An 18,735-nucleotide genomic window follows, 5' to 3' on the forward strand; every position below is an offset into this window, starting at 1 on the left:
CTTGGATTTACTTTGCTTCACAGCAAATTTGTCTTTTTTATGTATTTTTTTTCCTTTTGCTTTGTTCTTTTTTCCTTTCCTTTTTTGTTCTGCTTCGACACTAACAAAAGCCTTTTCTATGTTTTTGCAGGCTCTTTCTTGATAAGGATATCCCTAGGTATTTTCTGTTTGCTTTTTTGCACATAAAGATTCTAGTTTATCGGAATGCTTTATGTCTTCTGTTGCTTGGACACTGTTCTCAGTTAGTAGTGTAGCCCCGTGCAGACCTAGGATAGAGCTGCGCCTTATCATGTACCCTCTGTGCCCTGGCTGCCCCTGCTGCGTGCGCAGTTTCACACACTGCTTCATGAGGGCCTGATAGAGCCCCTCTTTCTCGTCCCATTCACTCAACCTGCCCGTTTCATCCTTCTGCACCTTCGGCTTCGCCTCTGCTGGATTATTACAAATGCGAGTGTGACTCCCCTCCTTCCATGAGGACTCAGCCTGGGTCTTCTGTTCTTCTCTTTGTCCTCTGTCAGGAGCCTGAGACTTTGCTGCTCTGTAGTTCGGCATAATCACTCACTGTTTTCTTGGTTCTGGCCTGTGAGGTAGTAGAGACTATTTGGGCAGCTGAGTCTGTGAGAAATAGGTTGTTTATTTTTAAACATTTCTCTTTCTGCTGTCAGAGCTGCTTGTCTCATCTGTTTATTTTCTTCTTTGGGGGTAGAAAAAAATCCTGGTTCAGTGGTGAAGGAAGTCTTTTCCCATCTCTCTTCATCTCATTTAGGGAAGTTACTCATCACAGGAAATCTAGAAAACACGGCAGTAGCGAGGTTACCATTTGGGAAGGAGCAAGGAGGAATGTAGAAGGAAGCAGCAAAGTGTGAGGAAACTCTTTGTCTCTGAACCGGGTGCAAGCCAGTGGGGCGGAAGCCAGTGGGGCAGAACGTGCTCTGTGCCGAGCAGACCCTTGTCGTGGGGCTTGCCGGGGTGGGGGGCCGCGGGCGGAGCTGGGAGCTGGGCTATAACTCAGTGCAGTGCTTTGGAGGGGGTGCAGAACCGGCAGAACGGCTGTCCGGTCAGGTTTGTGGGGCTTTACCAGTAGGAAAAAAGGTAGATATTAGAACAACTTAAAAAACAGTTTTTCATGGGGCACCTGGGTGGCTCAGTAGGTTAAGCCTCTGCCTTTGGCTCAGGTCATGATCCTGGGATCCTGGGATCGAGCCCCACATCGCGCTCTCTGCTCAGCAGGGAGCCTGCTTCCCCCTCTCTCTCTCTGCCTGCTTGTGATCTCTGTCTGTCAAATAAATAAAATATTAAAAAAAAAAAAAGAAAAAGAACAGTTTCTGGGTGCTTATAAAGTCAAGCTTCAGGTTGTTATGGAAGCGTAAGATTGGTTTTCATGTGGATTTTTTTTGAAAGCTAACAAATAGTAACCAGTTTTGGTATTAAAATCATTATTTTACTGAAACCTCAACTAAGAGTAGCCCCTTACTCTTTTATTTAAAATCAGATTTTCTGTACTTAAATTATTCTGCCTGTTTCCTCTGTCAGGCCTCACAGGTGTTTGTGACATTTCAAAGGCTCGGCGGAACTGGACCGGGGTGTGAAGATAGGCTTCCAGGCTCCTGAGGATTTGCTTCTTGCTCTCTTTGTTGACTGACAGAGGCACTTACTTAGGCTTTCTTCCTTCAGTTTCTGTCCACAGGCACTTGTCCTTTCCGTCTTAATCTCTTTGATTGATCTGGTTTTATGTTTATAGGCAGAGAAGCAGGCTTGTCCAAAAAAGAAAAGCGTAGCTAAGTGCTCCTGGATGGTGGGTGGGGTGAGAGACTGGGGGCCTGCCTTTTCCTTCTGGGGATGAAGCTTCCGCTGTGTCGTTAGATTTCCGTTCGCCGCAAGTGTTTGTTGGTGTAGGAAGCAGTAGTGTCGCTGACCGAGTACCTGGACCAAGGTGACTTGGCTTCCTCTGGATGACTGCCTCTTGTCTTTCTGACCTCAGGACCTTCTACCGTTTCGAGGCTGTGTGGGACAGCTCCCTCCATAACTCTCTCCTTCTGAACCGAGTGACGCCCTATGGGGAAAAGATCTACATGACCTTGTCAGCGTACCTAGAGGTGAGGAGATTATGAACCTAAATCACCACAAATGGCTAGGCCTGAACAATGGGCAGATTACCACAAGTGAGGAGGAAAGATTCAACTGATTATTTTGTCAGCTGTTTCCTACTGTTCTGACTGTATTCGCTTCTGCTCCTAGTTTCTGTGTAATCACAAAGTCTACGATGCAGTGCCTGGCTGGCTCAGTCAGAAGAGTCACAGGCTCGAGTCCTGAGTTCGAGCCCCATGTTGGGTGTGGAGATTACTAAAAAAAAATAATAATAAACTTAAAGAAGGTCATATGGCTTCTATTATAACTTCAGTTTTAGTAACCTAATCTCCTTCTTCACAGAAGGTATGATTTTAAGAAAACTTCGCCTCTTCTTTTTATGACTTTGGGCAGAGCCTAGTGGTGATTAACAGCGTAGACCCTGGAACCAGCCTGTCTGTTCAGATCCCTGTGCGGCCACTTACTGCCAGCATGACCGGGACTCTGCCTGTGCCTCAGTTCCCCCATCTCTTAAATGGGAGTAATAATGACGGCATTTACATCAGAAAGGGGCAGAGAGGTCATACACAAAAGCATTAGAACGGTGCTTGGCACATAATAATAACTATTTGCCATTATTTCAGAAGAAAGTTTTTTTTTTTAAATTTGGGGAAAACAAAGCAGCCTCAAGGACTGCGACCTCCTCTTGCGCACACGATCTGCCGAGCTGCCGTTGAAGCAGTTGGTCGAGCTGACCTCTTCCGCCCCCACCTCCGGGACCTACTCTCCGACTCTGCAGAGCACAGAGTCCTGCCACGGGTGCTCTGTCTGCATTTAAGGGGAGCCCTCTCCTTTGTGCTTTCAGCTGGACCACTGCATCCAGCCGGCGGTCGTCACCAAGGACGTGTGCATGGTCTTCTACTCGCGCGACGCCAAGATCTCGCCGCCACGCTCTCTGCGCAGCCTCTTCGGCAGCGGCTACTCGAAGTCCCCAGACTCGTAAGTGTCTGAGACCAGTGTAGCTTCCAGCTTCCAGCTGGTTCGCCCACGGCAGACTCAGCAGAGCCCACGGGGTCCCTGGCTTGCTGTTTAGGGTCGGCTTCCAGCCTGATAGCGGGAGTGCGGTAACTCCCAGGTGTTGGCGTTGACTGAAATGCTGAGGGACGCGTGCGTGTGTGAAAGGACGAAGCCGCATCACATTGGGACCGTCGCAGAACACTCTTGCAGGGACTGAATGTTCTTTCAGATGTCGTTGATTCTTACCATTACCACTGGGATTTTCTTCTCTTAAGACTTACTCCTATTTAAGGTACATCAAAATACGTCAGGCCTAGCACAGGGATTACCTGTGCCTCACTCCCCAGCCTAAACAGTAAGGTTCAGTGCCTTCCTAGTCACACGGCCCCGATTCGATGCTCGCCGTTTCATTCTAGTCAGACTTTCCCCCTCGTCTCTTCTCTTGTGGTAAGGTGATTTTTAATTTGTATATTTGTATTACACACTTTGGGGTTTATCATTCAATTCATTCCTCCTGTTGAAGTAATTCAAGAGATTGGGTTGAAAACCAACTCCTTCTAGGAAAAATATTTTTCTTAAGTTTAGAATAAGAAAAGAAATAAGAAGAGTCTGTAATTGCATTTGAGGGTGGGCTGCAGTCCCGACAGCAGTGTTTTAAGTAGAAGGAATTGAGATTTTCCTGCTTTTGTGCTGTAAGAAGTTAACCAGTTGTTTGTTTTCATTCGGATAGCAATCGAGTCACTGGAATTTATGAACTCAGTTTATGCAAAACGGCGGACACGGGCAGTCCAGGTAAGCCCTTGTGGATGGGGAGCTGATAGTTATCTTTGCCTGTGTTTGGAGTATATTATGTCCAAAATCTATCCTACTCACATAGGATTTTTAGAAAGCAGGTATATTTCATAAGCCTTTTTTTTTTTTTTTGGTGGTGGTGATAAGAGTTACCTTTTTCTGAGTTACAACACTGTTTGGTTTGAGACCTCCTAAACAGTTAATGAAAACTATATTGAACAAAATGTCATGAGGTTGCAATGTATTATAAAAAAATTTGAGTATATTAGAATGAATTTGGGTTGGCAGACTTCATAACCATTTCCCTTTCCATGTTAGTGCCAAAGGTACCTCGGCAGGGTAGTTTTATAGGTGCTGTCGAGCTAGAATTCGAACTTCCTGTGCTCTAGGAAGACAGATTATTAAACTAAATCTGTACTGTGTCCTTTCTGATATCTCTTTGCACTGTTGCTGTTCCTCTAGCTTGGTGGCCTTTGCATTTCTGTGTTTATAAACAGGAGCATGAACAAAAGTCAGGGTTTTTAAAGAGCATTTGATTGAGGGGAGTTTGAATCGTTTTAGAGTACCCTTACGGAAGAAGGTCAGGTCCCACAAGTAAGATTTAGATTGAAAACAGAGCTTGAGTATGAGTCCTAGTCCCAATAGCAGCTAATTATAGTGTCCAAATATCTTCCTAAGAAAGTTTCTTAACATAAATTTATATCAAAGATATTTCTTAACATAAATTTATATCAAGGATAAATATATCTTTGATATAACATTTTTAAAAAATTGATGGGAAATGATGGTGCCGAAGCTGTTCGTCATCTGGAGCCCTAACTGAGCTTCTGAATGTGGGGCGCAGCGGGGGGCGAGGGGGAGATGGAGAGGTGGTTCTTTCCTACTTTGTTCGTAAGGGTGTATTTTTACATATTTGGAACCGTAAGGTACAGACTATTCAGTCTTTCTACATTTTCACTTAACACGATAGCTTGGACATCTTCTCAAGCTGCATCACAGTCTTCATAGTCATCAAAGAATGTAACTCAGTTTTAAAAGAAGTTCAAAGAATTCCTTTAGGGGAAAAGGGATAAATATTTATTAGTAAATAAAATCCCGTGCATCATGAGTAAGTGTCGTGATTTGCCATGTGCATGAATTATTTTGAGCTAAAAATGGAATCAGGGTTTTCTCTGAAAAAAAAAAAAAATTCTGTTTTCTCTTGGCTCAGGCATGCAGAGGAGAAGAAGAAAAATCTTGGATACCTCAGTGGCATATGTGCGAGGAGAAGAGAACTTAGCAGGCTGGCGGCCGCGCGGGGACAGTCTCATTCTGGAGCACCAGTGGGAGTTAGAGAAGCTGGAGCTCCTTCACGAGGTACCCAAGGGCAGGAGACGCTCAGGTGAACTCTTGAGCACGATTCCCCGGATCCCAGCCACACACTCACCTTCTCTGTGTGATCTTGGCTTTTCGGCTTTCAATCATGATGGAGGCGTATTTTCCTTACTAAGATCTTAATGAGCTTTGGGGTGCCTGGGTGGCTCAGCACTTAAGCGCCTGATTCTTGGTTTCTGCTCAGGTCATGATCTTGTGGTTGTGAGATCGAGCCCCGTGTCAGGCTCCTTGCTTAGTGGTGGGGAGTCTGCTGAAGATTCTTTGTCCCTTTCAGTCGCCCTCTGTCCCTTGCCACTCCATTCACGCAGGCGCGCGCTCTCCCTCTCTCTCTCTCTCTCTCTCTCTCTCTCTCTCTCTCACAAATAAATAAGTAAATGAATCTTTAAAAAAAGAATCTTGGGTTGGGTCCTGGGATGGAGCCCCGCGTTGGACTACCCTGCTCGGCAGGAAGCCTTTTTCTCCCTCTCTGCCTCCCCCTGCTTGTATTTCTTCTCTCGCTCTGTCAAATAAATAAACAAGAAATCTTTACAAAACAAAAAAAATCTTAACGAGGTTTATGTCCGCTGAGGCAGCTGTGCTGATCTTCTCAGGTGGAGAAAACTCGCCACTTCCTGCTGCTGCGTGAGAGACTTGGTGACAGCATCCCCAGATCGCTGAGTGACTCGTTGTCCCCCAGCCTCAGCAGCGGGACCCTCAGCACCTCCACCAGCATCTCCTCTCAGATCTCCACCACCACCTTTGAAAGCGCCATCACCCCCAGCGAGAGCAGCGGCTACGACTCGGCAGACATTGAAAGCCTGGTGGACCGAGAGAAGGAGCTGGCTACCAAGGTGTGAGTCCCTTCCTCTCGCGAGACCCCTGGGAGCTGGTTTTTCATTTTCATGTTTCTTTGAGGGCCTCTGTTTCAAGGCCTGTACTCGCTGTGAAGATAGAAATAAGTAAGATTCCATTTCTACCCTTGCTGCACTCACAGGTGACTCGGTGACAAGCATGTGATAAAGGTCTGTTTCTGAGTCCAGGGGAGCCAGAGGAGAGGCCTCCACGGGCCGGTGCTGCTGAGCTAAGCTCGGAAGCCTGCCCCGGAGCGACCACATCGGCTACAGCTCAGCCCTAGGGAGTCGCTGGGGAACACAGGGAGGGGCAGGACCAGATCTCGCAGGGTCTGGGGACTGGACTAGAGTGCAGTGTCCTGGGGGTGATACAGAAATATCTCAAACTAGTGTTCATGTTTTAGGAAGACCACTGTGGCAGCAAGAAAGAGGGTGGGTCTGGGTGACAGAGACTCGAGGCACAAAGAGCTGTTGATGGCACAGAGATCTCTCTGGGTGAGAGATGGTATGGGTCTCCGCTGAGGCAGAGGCTGCAGGCTGGAGAGGAAGAGTCGTCACGGAAGAGACACCAGGGCCGTAGAGTTGGCGCTCCTTGTTGCCCAGAGGGGTCGCTGAGGATGACTCCCAGGCGTGTGGTGTCTGGGCAGCCGGCCCACAGTGGGCGAGAGGGGTGAGAGGGCTTTTGTGCCGTGTTGTTTCAGTAACCGGATGGTCCTCTAGTCAGTTTAGAAAAATAATGTCCGGGCGCCTGGGTGGCTCAGTGGGTTAAGCCGCTGCCTTTGGCTCAGGTCATGATCTCAGGGTCCTGGGATCGAGTCCCGCATCGGGCTCTCTGCTCAGCAGGGAGTCAGCTTCCTCCTCTCTCTCTCTCTCTGCCTTCCTCTCTGCCTACTTGTGATCTCTCTCTGTCAAATAAATAAAACCTTTAAAAAAAAAAAAAAAAAGAAAAAAGAAAAATAATGTCCATCCAGAAGTCTCCATGGCCTTTAGGACCAGGAGGAATCGGAAGGGGCACTGTTGTGTTCTTAAGCACCTCCAGACTGTGGTGCTGGCAGCTCTTGTCGTCTTGAGAACAGCTTTTCGACCCACTTAATTTCTCTTCATTAAGCACACGCCAGGCTGCCCTTGCTAAATTACATTCTTACTTCATTCTAGACCTTTCAGGGCCACACCTGAGCTCCACTGTGGATGTTAGCCTGTTGTTTCCTCCAACTGCCTTGCCTCGAAGGCTTCATGGAACCGCTGAAACTCACACCTTCCTCTCTCTCCCCTAGTGCCTGCAACTTCTCACCCACACTTTCAACCGGGAGTTCAGCCAGGTGCACGGCAGCATCAGTGACTGCAAGGTGAGCCGCCAGGTTCCCCGTCCCAGGTTCCCTGCTTTAACGTGGCCTCACATGCGTGTAGCGTCGGGTCTGAGGATGAAGGACATACCTGCTCTCGTGTTTTATTTAATCTCTCCAAGTCGGAACACTGACTTCCGCAGATAAAGGCTCTGCCGTGTTATCAGATGTGTCTCCCAGAGTGTTCTCAGATGGGACACATTTTGGCTTTTCCCCGAATCCCTTGGAGAAGACCTTGTAGGGACTGGTATGTCACTGTGTGACAGGACACCAGGAGTCCTGAGGTTTTTGGTGGCATTAAATGTTGTTGCCTTCAGCAAAGAGGCGAGCGCTGAAAGCGCCTCTGCAGCGCTCACTCAGTGCTGGGCCCTGCCACCTTTTCTGCTCCCTCTTCCTTCCTGCTGGGGAGGCCTTGGCGCCCTCGCCATTCCTTTCCTCGGGGTCATCTCCTTCCAGATGTTCCCATGATTGGCGCCCTTATCTTGTTCATTTTTCTCTCGAACATCCACTCCTTAGCCACCCTCTGTAAAGGCAGCAGCTCCCTGAAGCCGCCTGACCTCTCCCTGCTGCATTTTTTGCTGTAGCTCTTACTGCCGCCTGATGCCGCGTTTTATTCTAGTGCAGTTGACACACGGTGTTAAGCTGGTGCCAGGTGTACAACATAGTGATGGAACAGTTCTGTACCTTACCCAGGGCTCACCACGCGACAAGTGTCATCCCCATCTGTCACCGCACGGCGTTATCACAGTGTCAGTGGCTGTATTCCCGACGCCATCCTTTTCATCTGCGTGACCCACTTACTCTGTCGGGAAGCCTGTACCTCTTCATCCCCTTCATGTTTCCCGTCCCCTCACCATCTCCCCTCAGTTCGTTTCTGTACTTAAAAGCCTGCTTTTTTGCTTGTTTTTTTATTTGTTTGTTTTTTAGGTTCCACATATAAAATCATGTGGGCTTTGTCTTTCTCTGTCAAATTTCACATAGCGTCGTATCCTCTAGGTCCGTCCATCTTGTTGCAAATGACAAGATCGCATTATCTTTGTGGCTGAATGACATTCCACTGTGTGTATAGACATGTCTTCTCTATCTGTTCATCTGCCAGTAGACACGAGTCATTTTCCTGTCTTAGCTAGTGTACGTAATGCCGCAGTGAACATAGGTGTGCATGTATCTTTTTTGAACTAGTGTTTTCATTTTCTTTGGGCAGATACCCCATAGTAGAATTACTGCATTGTACGACTACCTGACACTTTGCAGATTATTTGTTGATTTGTTCTCCAGTTAGAATGTAAGCCTCTGGAGGACAGGGCCTCTGCCATATTCTTGGAATAGTGCCTAATAGTGCCTGTTGTTTTAAATACTGGGCTCACAGAGATAGGCTCATTTCATTAATTCAGGACAGTCACAAAATGAAAAACCAGCCTGGCCGCTTGTAAATGATTCCTAATGGGACAGGCCATGAAGGATTTGTAAGTCGTTTTCTTGAATGACCTGCAGCAGCAGATACATGAACAGGAGGTCACTGGGTGTCAAAGCTCCGCGTTAGGCATTCTGGGTTTTCAGCTGAATCTCACTTGCCGTCTTCCGCTTGCCACCCCCACCCCCCGCCAGTTGTCTGATGTCTCTCCTATCGGACGGGATCCCTCCGTGTCCAGTTTCAGCAGCGCAACCCTCACTCCTTCCTCCACCTGCCCTTCTCTGGTAGATGCCAGAAGCAACTCTCTGGAGCAGAAGTAAGTACCCTCGTTTACTAAAAATAATAATAATAATAAAAGAGGCGGCTGGCTGGCTCCGTTGGTGGAGGGCGCAGCTCTCGATCTCGAGGTTCGAGCCCTGCGTTGGCGGTAATATTACAAGAAACACATACGTACATACAAAAAAGAAGAAAAGAAGCCTCAATTACCCAGACTTCACAGAGAGAAGCTAGCCTAAGAACCAAAGATGTATGAGCCTTCCTCTAGCTCTGGTTCTCCGCTGAGGGCAGAACCACCCCTCCTGGCAGCACTCGGAAGTATGCGGGAGCCCTGTATGGCTATCACAGCCCCAGGGAGATGCTGCTGTTCCTTCTGCCACCATGTGTCGCCAGCTTCCTGCATGAAAACCCTTGGTTCCTCTTCTGAATCCCTCTCCTGCGTGTTTGGGCTGCCACTCCCACTCGCGTGGTTCCCCAGTCCTGTCACACACAGCAAGTCCCCATCTTGGGGAAAACAGTCTAAAACTAGTTTGGAAATTATATTTTGACGGCACAATGAAACATGTTGGTAAGAATAATAGAGACAGACTTAGTCTAGATCCAATGAGTTCATCACTGTAATCACTCGTTTGTGATTCACTGTCACACTCCTGGGCCCGTCTCTGTTCAGCATGCTCGCCTGTCAGAGGTGTCGTCCAGCTGTCTGTCAGACTGTACCCGCTGGGCCACCAGTGAGTGTGGCTGAGAAAATAGCACAACCAGGTGGTTTAATTAACTTGGGATGTCATCAACTATAACATTATTTCATGGGTCGCCACTAAGAAAGAAAAAAGCACCGCCAACCAAAATGTGGCCTGTCGTCATTTGTAAGATGCGTCCCATCTTGAGAAATGGTCAAGTATTTTTTTAAAAATGGGATTTTTGGAATGGGTGAGATACAATACACCAGGCTGAGCTGCTCTGGGATAGCTCAGTGCGGGGCGCAGGCGTTCCTGCTCACAGCACGGTCCCGGGCTGCCCTCAGTCGGTGGTCGTTCGGGAAGCCAGCTTCTTCCCACTTGTTTGCTTTCTCCGCCAGCCCTCTAGGGCAGTGGCGCTCCGATGTCAGGGCACCAGCGTCACCTGGGAGACTTGTAGAGATGGGTAAACATCCATCGTTTCTAGTTCTGTAGGTCTGGGTTGGAGCCCAAGAATTTGGATTTCTAACAAGTTTCCAGGTGAAGGCGTTGCTGCTGGTTAGGGCTGACACTTGGAGAACCACTGCCCTAGTTGTGGCCTGGGAACAAAATAGAAACACCCAAGGAACGGAGTGGACGCCCCTGACACTTCCATTAGGAGGGCTTCAGAGCAGGAAGAGGGATGGCCTGACTCGGTGACTTTTGTGACTTCTGAAGGATGACCCCAGTTAAAGCTGGAATTAACATTCTGATACCGCTTGTCTTCTCAGCCGAGTCTCTGCAGCCGATGTTTTCGAGGCCTCTGCTGGTGAGGGGCTTGTTCCTCCCACGAGCGGGGCGGACTCGTTGTACGTGGACCTCACTAACACTCCTCTTGCCCCTACCCTTTCTCCTTTAAAGGACCCCAGAAGCCAATTCCCGGGCCTCTAGTCCCTGCACAGAATTTGAACAGTTTCAGATTGTCCCACCTGTGGAAACACCCTATTTGGCCCGAGCAGGAAAAAATGAATTTCTCAATCTTGTTCCAGACATTGAGGAAATCCGACCAGGGTGAGTACTGAACTGACCAGGGATGCCGGGTCTAGAAGACCGCCACAGTACTTTTCTCTCTGCTCTTACACCCGCCGTGCACGTTGCTGTCTAATGCCAGTGCAGTCTGGGCTGGGGCGCAGGGCTGATTCCCGCCCCGCCATGTCCCATCAGGCACGTCACCACACCACAGTGTGCGTGGGGGGCGGCACTTTGTGTTCTTCTGCTGTGTTACTTTAGCAGAGAAGATTCTAGGCCAAACAGATCTTTGGCCTGTTTTGTTCATCCTAGGCTCTGGGCCTCGGTGAGACCTATTTTCGTCTTCCTCAGGCCATGATCACTTTCTTTTTGTAAATAACCAGCCACTGTCATACTGTCCTTTTTAGCTCCGTGGTCTCTAAGAAAGGGTACCTGCACTTCAAGGAGCCACTTTACAGCAACTGGGCTAAGCATTTTGTCGTGGTCCGTCGGCCTTATGTCTTCATCTACAACAGCGACAAAGACCCCGTGGAGCGTGGTGTCATTAACCTGTCCACGGCTCAGGTGGAGTACAGCGAGGACCAGCAGGCCATGGTGAAGGTCAGTCCGGCTCTGGCGGCCGAGAGTGGCCATGGCACCCCTCCCTTCTGAGTTCTAAACTGTTTGTGGTGTGGTGTGGCCTCTCTCCCGTGTGTTGGGTCTCCCTGAAGCTTCAGTGTGAGCTGCTGTGTGCCCTGGGAGCCGGCAGGGTGGGCTCCACTGTCAGCAGCTGTTGTAACTGCCCCGGCCCCTGCGTCTCTTTCAGACACCCAACATCTTTGCCGTGTGCACAAAGCATCGTGGGGTCCTCTTACAGGCTCTCAACGACAAAGACATGAATGACTGGTTGTATGCCTTTAACCCACTCCTCGCTGGCACGATACGGTACGAAGTCGTCCTCGTGTTTCCTCCTCCTTCTTGGCTTTTGGTCAGTGGAAATCAGGAAGGAAGTCTTGTTCCCAGAACGTAGGGAAGATCGAGGAGGGACTCGAAATAAGCCGCTTGTAGCGTGGGGCCGGGGCCTCCGCTCGCCGCAGACGAGCGCCTGCTGTTCTGAAGGGCTAAAGGAAGCTGGTCACATGTGTGTCCAGCTAATGTCCTGCTTTGATTTTTTGTTTTAAGATTTTATTTAAATTTCGGAGTCAGGGGAAGGTGGTGAGAACCTTCATGGTCTCCCAGTGGTCCAGCCTGTGATCCTGTCAGGGGCTTGTGTCCCGGGGCCCCCACAGCTTAGCCTCCTTATTCAGGAGCCTAGAGTCCTGGGCCTTGAGTGCTGGAGGGGAAGAAGCCCAAGGAGGGGACTGCTGGGGGGAGGGACATCTGGATCCAGCTTTCTAATCCGCCCTGTTCCTCTGTCCCCTGTAGGTCAAAACTCTCCCGCAGATGCCCCAGCGAACCGAAGGACTAAGTGACTGGGCTGAGCCGCCTCACTCGCCTGTGAGAGATAAAGCAAGTGTTGCCTCTCACTTCTCTCTGTGATTCTTGACGGCCCCTCTCGTGTGTAAGCCTGTGGAATAACCGCTTTCCCTCCTGTCAGCGCTCTTTCTAGCTCTCCGCGCCCCCGTCTCCATTGCTCCGTACCCTTCATTTTTCTTGTGCTGAGAATCGTGGTAGTAGCATGTGGCCTAACAAAAGGGAGAAAAACAAACAAAAAAACAAAAACAACCCAGAGGGGACCCAGTGAATCTCCAGATTATTTTTTCGTGTCTTTTGACTTCCTTTTGTATAATAGGTCCCCATTATGACCACCTGTGATGTCTGTACTGCTGTCTTTGGATACCTTTGTCTCTTTTTTAAGACCACATAATACTTCTTTTCCTTTTCTCTATTTGTGATGTCACTTTAATTTTGGGTAGGGGGGTGGCTTAGAGACTCCAGGAGGAAACATCTAGCTTTTTTGAGAACCTAAAAGGAAAAAACGTAGCTTTTCCCTTTCCATCTCTTTTTGCCGTTGCAAATCCCTGCATTTTCCGTTCAGGGAAAAGGTGGGCATGAGTTTAGAAACGGCACAGGTGTGTTCTCTGGAGGCGGAGCTTATTTAGAATGCAGTTCTGCAGTTTTCTTTTAGCAGAAGAGAGAAGGCAGGACTTCTCAGCAGGCCTGGAATGGTGGCTACTGCTGACCTTGTAGGAAGGGAAGAGCCCAGGATGTTCCCCGCGGATCTGAGAGGACTGTGGGATCTGGCGTCGTGTCGCGACGGGAGGCAGACCGGGAGATGAGGACGGTCCTCCCAGCAGGCGCTCCTGTGAGCCACTTTTCTCTCAGAGTTTCTCATTTTTCTTCTTGGCATTAGCGGTGGCGGTACAGTTTGGAATTAGTGCGGGTTCATCCACAAATGTCCCACAAGGGGAGAGTGACTTTCTGCTTATGAATTTGATGGTCATTGTTGTCATTATAATTCTGGTAATGCTGAGTAGTGACCTTGTGATTGTTGTAGCTCCTTTTGATCAAAGAAATGTAACTTTCAAGTACAGACTTGGAAGTCTCCCTCTGAATCCGGGGTCGTCTCCAGTGGTCCCTGTCAAATGGAAAATGCTTTCAGTGATGCGCCTCCTCCCATACTCAGAAATAAGCAGACATGGCAGGCTTCGCCTCCTGGATCAAGAGATTGAAACAAATCCCTCCCACCACTGAAAAAAAAGAGAAAGAACAAAAGGACAGCCAGGGGCAGAGCAGAGGCACACTTGAGCCCTGACCCCAGTGGCTGGCTGCTGTCCCCGCCTTGCCTTCATGGGATGTGGAAATACTGCCAAGCGAAGAAAGAGGAAGCCCGCTGCTGACTCCTTCTCTGATAGAACAGGGTCCTCTGCCTACAGACGCCATCATGGAAGACCACGAGATACTCTTTTTTCTTTCAGCTGCCAGGAAGTTTTATAGGAACGGCCTGGGGAAGGGAAGGCCTACAGGTTAACTCAGTTGCTTTGCCGGTTGATGTGGGGTGTTCTGTACCACCCTTACCCCCTCACACACACCTCTGTTGGCCGTCCCTCAGGCATTCAGGAAAGTTTCTGCCCTCTCTCACCTCATGGAGACGGAGGGTCTCCAGGCTTGAAGTTGCTGCCTTTCTGGTGGTGCGGACCAGCTGATTTTCTGCTTCAGGCAGCTCAGGGCAGTGGCTCGTGCCCGCTGTAGTATAGAGCTGGGCAGGCGCGCGTCAGCGGACCCTTGCTCTGACCTCCTGGTTGGGCTCATCTCTAAGAACAGGTCTTCTGGCTTCGGTAGAGTTGCCTTGCGGAGAGGAGGAAAAGTGAATCATGGCAAGCTTGAGAGAAAGGATAGAAGCCCCAGGCTGTGATCTTAGCTCAAAAGTGATCAATAAAAACTCTAGGTTTTTTTAACTTCCTTCCTCTCCTTAAAACATAGGTCATTAACTATAATGTTGCTTGTGTTCTAAGCAGTGCGTGAGTTTTTCATGTAGTTAAAGGTTCCTTCGTTATCTAATGGGCACAGTATGCCCTTCTGTGCCCTTCTGGTGTAGACTCAGATCCAGCATCTGTTGGTGTTTAGAGACCGCTGCTGGACCGGAATGAAATCTAATTTCAGGGAAATGAAGATGAAATTCGAAGGTCACATTTTAAGATGAAGTCACGGGTGCCGCTGCTGTTTGTCTTGAAGTCTGACAGAGGGACCCAGGTCCGTGGCAGAGGGAGGTGGGGAGGGCTGAGGGCGAGGCAAATCATGTGATACACTGAAGAGACATTTGGTTTTTCTTCTAACTCAAAACTGGCTTGGGAAGTCTTTGCTTTGGAGGTGTCCGAGATTAGAGCTGGTGGCACTGGACTGTTGATAACAGCCCTGGGTGAGAGGGCCCCTGAGGAAGCAGGACGTCCACGTCCGGCGCGGTCTCTGGCGCCGGTGCTTCCCACCATCGGAGGAGGACGGTCCTTATCGGTTCCCCTTTTCCTTCAGTGGCCCGTGTCCGGACTGGAGTTGGAAGGTTTCCGGATTAATGTTCCCTTTCTGGGCAGACCCATCCCCACTTCAAAGCTGAGAGACCATTTATAGCAGGAACTACTTATGAGGCTTTAACTGAAGCCATGGTGGCAGGAGAGTTGCTATTTCATATTAACAGTCAGGGAAACTACCTTTTGAGGGTTTTTTTTAATGTGGTTCCCCCCCACCAAAAGCACTCCTTTAAACAAGCAAAACACAAAAAGAAAAAGCTCCTACACAAAGGAAGGAGAAATGGGTGCTCGTTAGAAGCAATCCTGTCCTCCGTCCCCACCCTCCCACCTCCTGCCAAAGCAAACCATGGCCTCACAGCCCACACAGGGCCAGCGCCCACAGCCGCCTCACCGCTGCGCCGGCCTGGGAGTCAGCCAGCTCTCAGGCCGCACTGGGCACGGCCGGCCAGCCGTGCACACAGCCAGGCGCGCAGGGAAGGGCTGTTGCTGGCAGCGGGGTGGGCACCCAAATCCTAGCCCATCGTTAGACGCTCAAGCCATCACTGTGAGGGCAAGGAAAGGGATTTCTCCCGGCTAAGAAACCACTGTTGCTTTACATTTTTTCCCCCTTCAGCTGCGTTGAACTTCCGCAGCTACTCCATATTTTCAGTGGGGCTTTTCAGCTCTTCAAGATGAAGGAATAAGTTAAATGATTGTGAAAGATCTTCAGGGGTCTAAAAATGACTTCTCCTGGCGCATATTTCAAAGCAAAGACTTGTTGCCTGCTGCTTGTTGTGATTTACAGGGATATTTAATTTTTTAAGGTATTTGTATATTTATACAGCTGTAACGAATTGCACATTGGCTTGGGGAAGAACGGATGGCCCAGTGCGGGGCAGCTCTGGTACGCTCCCGTTTCCTCGCGCTGTGTCCCCGCGGGTCCTCCAGGACGGGGCAGGGCTGGTCGGTCTGCTAGACTTGGGTCCTTCATTTTTGCTTTAGGTTCCCTTTCTGAAATGTGATTATTAACCTGCTCCTTACAAAGAAGACACTAATTCTGCTGCTGCTCTCAGAAGGTTTGCCGAATGTACTTGCCAGAGGCCTTGGACTTGTGTGCACGGGGGCTGTCCCCTGTGGCTGGCGACACCCACCCCGCCTGCGGCCAGACCGTGACTGTGTGCCGGGGATGGACTGAGTGTGTGTCCTTAGGAAATGGAAATCTCAGCTGAGAGATGATCTGCGGTAGTTCAAAAGGCCATTTATGAAATTCGGATTTGAGCCCCATAATCTTAGGAAAGCTTCTGATCATTTAAAGGAAAGAATGAGAGTTGATGCAAATGTCCTGTTAAAAGCTGTGCTCAGAGAGTCCAAGCTGAGGTTGGTCTCCTGCCAGACCCCGGCTGCTGCATGTCGTCTTCATGTCTTCAAGTTCCCTTTCTCCAGGCTGCACATTCTGGCATCGGCTAGTCCGAGGACTCTACCGGCCCTCTCGCGTGCAAGGTGCCCCCCGTCCGGATTTCGGGTCTCTCCTCACCATCCGCGTGCGCTGCCACGGAAGCCGTGGAGCACACGTGGCCTTTCTGAACCAAGACTTTGCAAACTCATCTCTCCCCAGTAAGGAGTTGAGCACATTAGCAACAATGTACATTATTAATTTCAGATTTTCATTTTCATGTTTTATTATGTAAATATTATCTGATGTTTGGAGCTTGAGTATACAGAATGTAAATATAGTTCTTGTATTTGTACTAATTCTGGTTCTTTTGCTGTATAGCCTTAGATGTGCAATGCGGACATTATCTAACTGTGTATGGTAACCTTGCATCACGGAACTCTTAGTGAACGAGGTAGACATAATAAAGGTACAACCAGTGCATCAGAAGGCTCTGGACGTGTGTTTGTTCTCCAACGTTGAAAGGGACCGACACAATTTTTTTTTTTTTAAAGATTTTATTTATTTGACAGAGATCACAAGTAGGCAGAGAGGGGGGGGGGGAGGCAGGTTCCCTGCTGAGCAGAGAGCCCGATGCAGGGCTCAATCCCAGGACTCTGGGATCATGACCTGAGCCAAAGGCAGAGGCTTCACCCACTGAGCCACCCAGGTGCCCCTACATAAGCTTTCTTGACTTGCAAAGATGTTACTGTGGTGTGATCTACGTGTTCTTTTCTGATCATTCAGAGTGGGGTTATTTTAAAGCCAGATGCTGTTTCTTTGAAAATGCTTTCCTCCCAAGTGCTGTCCAGGCTCTGCCGAAGCCGGTCCTACGTACCTACCCAGGGTTCCCGCGCGGGTGATGTGGTCTTTCTGGTGGAGAGGGGACTCACGCGCCATGTCTGCTGAGTGTCACAAAGTTCCCGTTGGGAGCAGAGCGTGAGCAGGGACCAGTGTCCTAGTGGTCTGGGGGGTGCGGGGGGGAGGCAGGACAGAAGACAGGAGAGAGAAGCAGCATTCAAGGGCGGCCATGGGGTCAGTGCCCGTGAGCGGCCACCCCATGCCCGCGCCCGGGGTGCGATAACTCAGCAGCAAACAGAACGTGCCCCAGCGTCTTGTCCCTTTGAGGAAAGACCTTTGTGTCATGAATGTGGAATGTGTAACATCGAGTGGTCAGTGACAGAGCGAATGGCCGCTGAGTGGAAGGTGAGGAGGGCTGGGAGGGAGGCATCCTTCTAGAGCTTGTCGTCAGGAAGTCCTGTGTTGGCGGAGGACTTTTGAGCAGACACTTGAACGAGGGAGCGGGTGTGCATGCCAAGCCTGGGCAAGGAGGTCTCCAGGCAGAGAAGCCAAGCCCTTGGGGCAGCAGTGCCCTCTGTAGGGCCCAAACGTAGCAGGGAGGCCCGTCTGGGGAAGGGGCAGAGCGCTAGAGCCGTGGCCGCCCCAAGTAGCCAAAGACCAGGTGTTTAAGGCTTAGGTAGCTCCAATGCCGTTAGCGTGAAGTAGAAGTCAGTGAAGGGTTTGGGGACGGTGAGTCACACGGTCCTATTTGTTTCCAGAAGCCTGTTCTGACCTTCTGACCGCCGAGGGGAAAACAGCCTGTGGGGGTGTGTGTGGGGGCTCGTGGAGGAAGGGAGACAAAATAGGAAATTGTTGGCCTAGTGTCCCCAGGGGAGGGCGGCAGTTGGGACACAGGTAGGAGCAGTGAAGGCGGGAGGTGGCGTCCAACCAGCATATTCTGGCGTCAGAGCCCGCAGACCGCCGCGCGGAGCCGGGGAGGAGGACCACGAGCGATGGGTGCCTGGGCGCATGGAGCGTGGCGCCGTCGCCCTAAGATGAAGATGGGGAGAATGCGGGGGCGGGGGGCGCTCAGTGAAGGATGGGTCTGGTCACGCTCACTTGGAAACCCCGACATTTGCTCCTGACTCTGCAGCCACCGAGGCAGCTGGACTCAAGGGGAGAGCTGGAGCATTCGGGACTTGTCCGCGTGAGGGTGACAGAGCCAGGCGGAGGCCAGGAGGCCCAGGCATGAGTCGCCGCTGGGAACCGGGGCTCGAGTCCTGAACACCGCCACCCGGACAAGTCCGGAGCGGGAGGACGGACGCGGGGGAGGGGCGGCGGAGAGAGGGACACGGCAGCCGGGCTGAGGACGCCGTGAGGACGGGCCGGTGACAACTGTGTCCAGGGCAGCTGCGGCAGGTTAAGGTCGAACCGAGCAGGACCGGGTTTTGGCAACAGGGAGGTCCAGGACGTGTGAGGGAGCCAGAGCCGACCAAGAAATAATGAGGCTCGCGGCAGATCCGAATCATCTCCTTGATTACCACGAAAGGCTCTGTTAGAGAGCGTGAGGGTTAGAGCGCTGGTGCCCCGACCCGGGCCGTCTCCCTGAGCGGCGATTCCGGCCCGAGTCCCGCATGTCTTACTGGCTTCCCAGGGGGACGCCAGCGCTGCTGTCGCGGGCCTCGTCCGTGGTGCAGACGTGGAGAGGAACGGCAGACGGTGTCCTGGGGGGGGGGGGGGGGGGGGGGCCGCCCTCCGGGGGGGGGGGGGGGGGGGCGGGGGCCCGTTGTTCTCCCCCCCCC

General features: G+C 50.6%; 1 protein-coding gene across 10 annotated transcripts in view; it reads left to right on the top strand.

The window, feature by feature from the left end:
* KIF1B (kinesin family member 1B) overlaps positions 1 to 16,603 on the top strand; it is a 146,165-nt gene extending 129,562 nt beyond the window's left edge. For 5 of the 10 annotated variants that reach the window (XM_059375327.1, XM_059375333.1, XM_059375335.1 and 2 more), the window contains 12 exons: positions 131 to 157; positions 1,982 to 2,096; positions 2,933 to 3,066; positions 3,815 to 3,876; positions 5,087 to 5,232; positions 5,841 to 6,080; positions 7,355 to 7,426; positions 9,032 to 9,153; positions 10,691 to 10,840; positions 11,206 to 11,398; positions 11,604 to 11,722; positions 12,203 to 16,603. In XM_059375327.1, coding sequence (XP_059231310.1) covers positions 131 to 157; positions 1,982 to 2,096; positions 2,933 to 3,066; positions 3,815 to 3,876; positions 5,087 to 5,232; positions 5,841 to 6,080; positions 7,355 to 7,426; positions 9,032 to 9,153; positions 10,691 to 10,840; positions 11,206 to 11,398; positions 11,604 to 11,722; positions 12,203 to 12,245 — 1,423 coding nt within the window. In that variant the 3' untranslated portion in view covers positions 12,246 to 16,603. The remainder of the gene's footprint in view (positions 1 to 130; positions 158 to 1,981; positions 2,097 to 2,932; positions 3,067 to 3,814; positions 3,877 to 5,086; positions 5,233 to 5,840; positions 6,081 to 7,354; positions 7,427 to 9,031; positions 9,154 to 10,690; positions 10,841 to 11,205; positions 11,399 to 11,603; positions 11,723 to 12,202) is intronic. The other 5 variants (XM_059375329.1, XM_059375338.1, XM_059375331.1 and 2 more) reach the window with 1 other exon arrangement.
* Positions 16,604 to 18,735: the final 2,132 nt, after the last annotated feature.

The sequence above is a fragment of the Mustela nigripes genome, chromosome 14 (assembly GCF_022355385.1).
Source record: "Mustela nigripes isolate SB6536 chromosome 14, MUSNIG.SB6536, whole genome shotgun sequence".
In the NCBI taxonomy this organism is placed as follows: Eukaryota; Metazoa; Chordata; class Mammalia; order Carnivora; family Mustelidae; genus Mustela; species Mustela nigripes.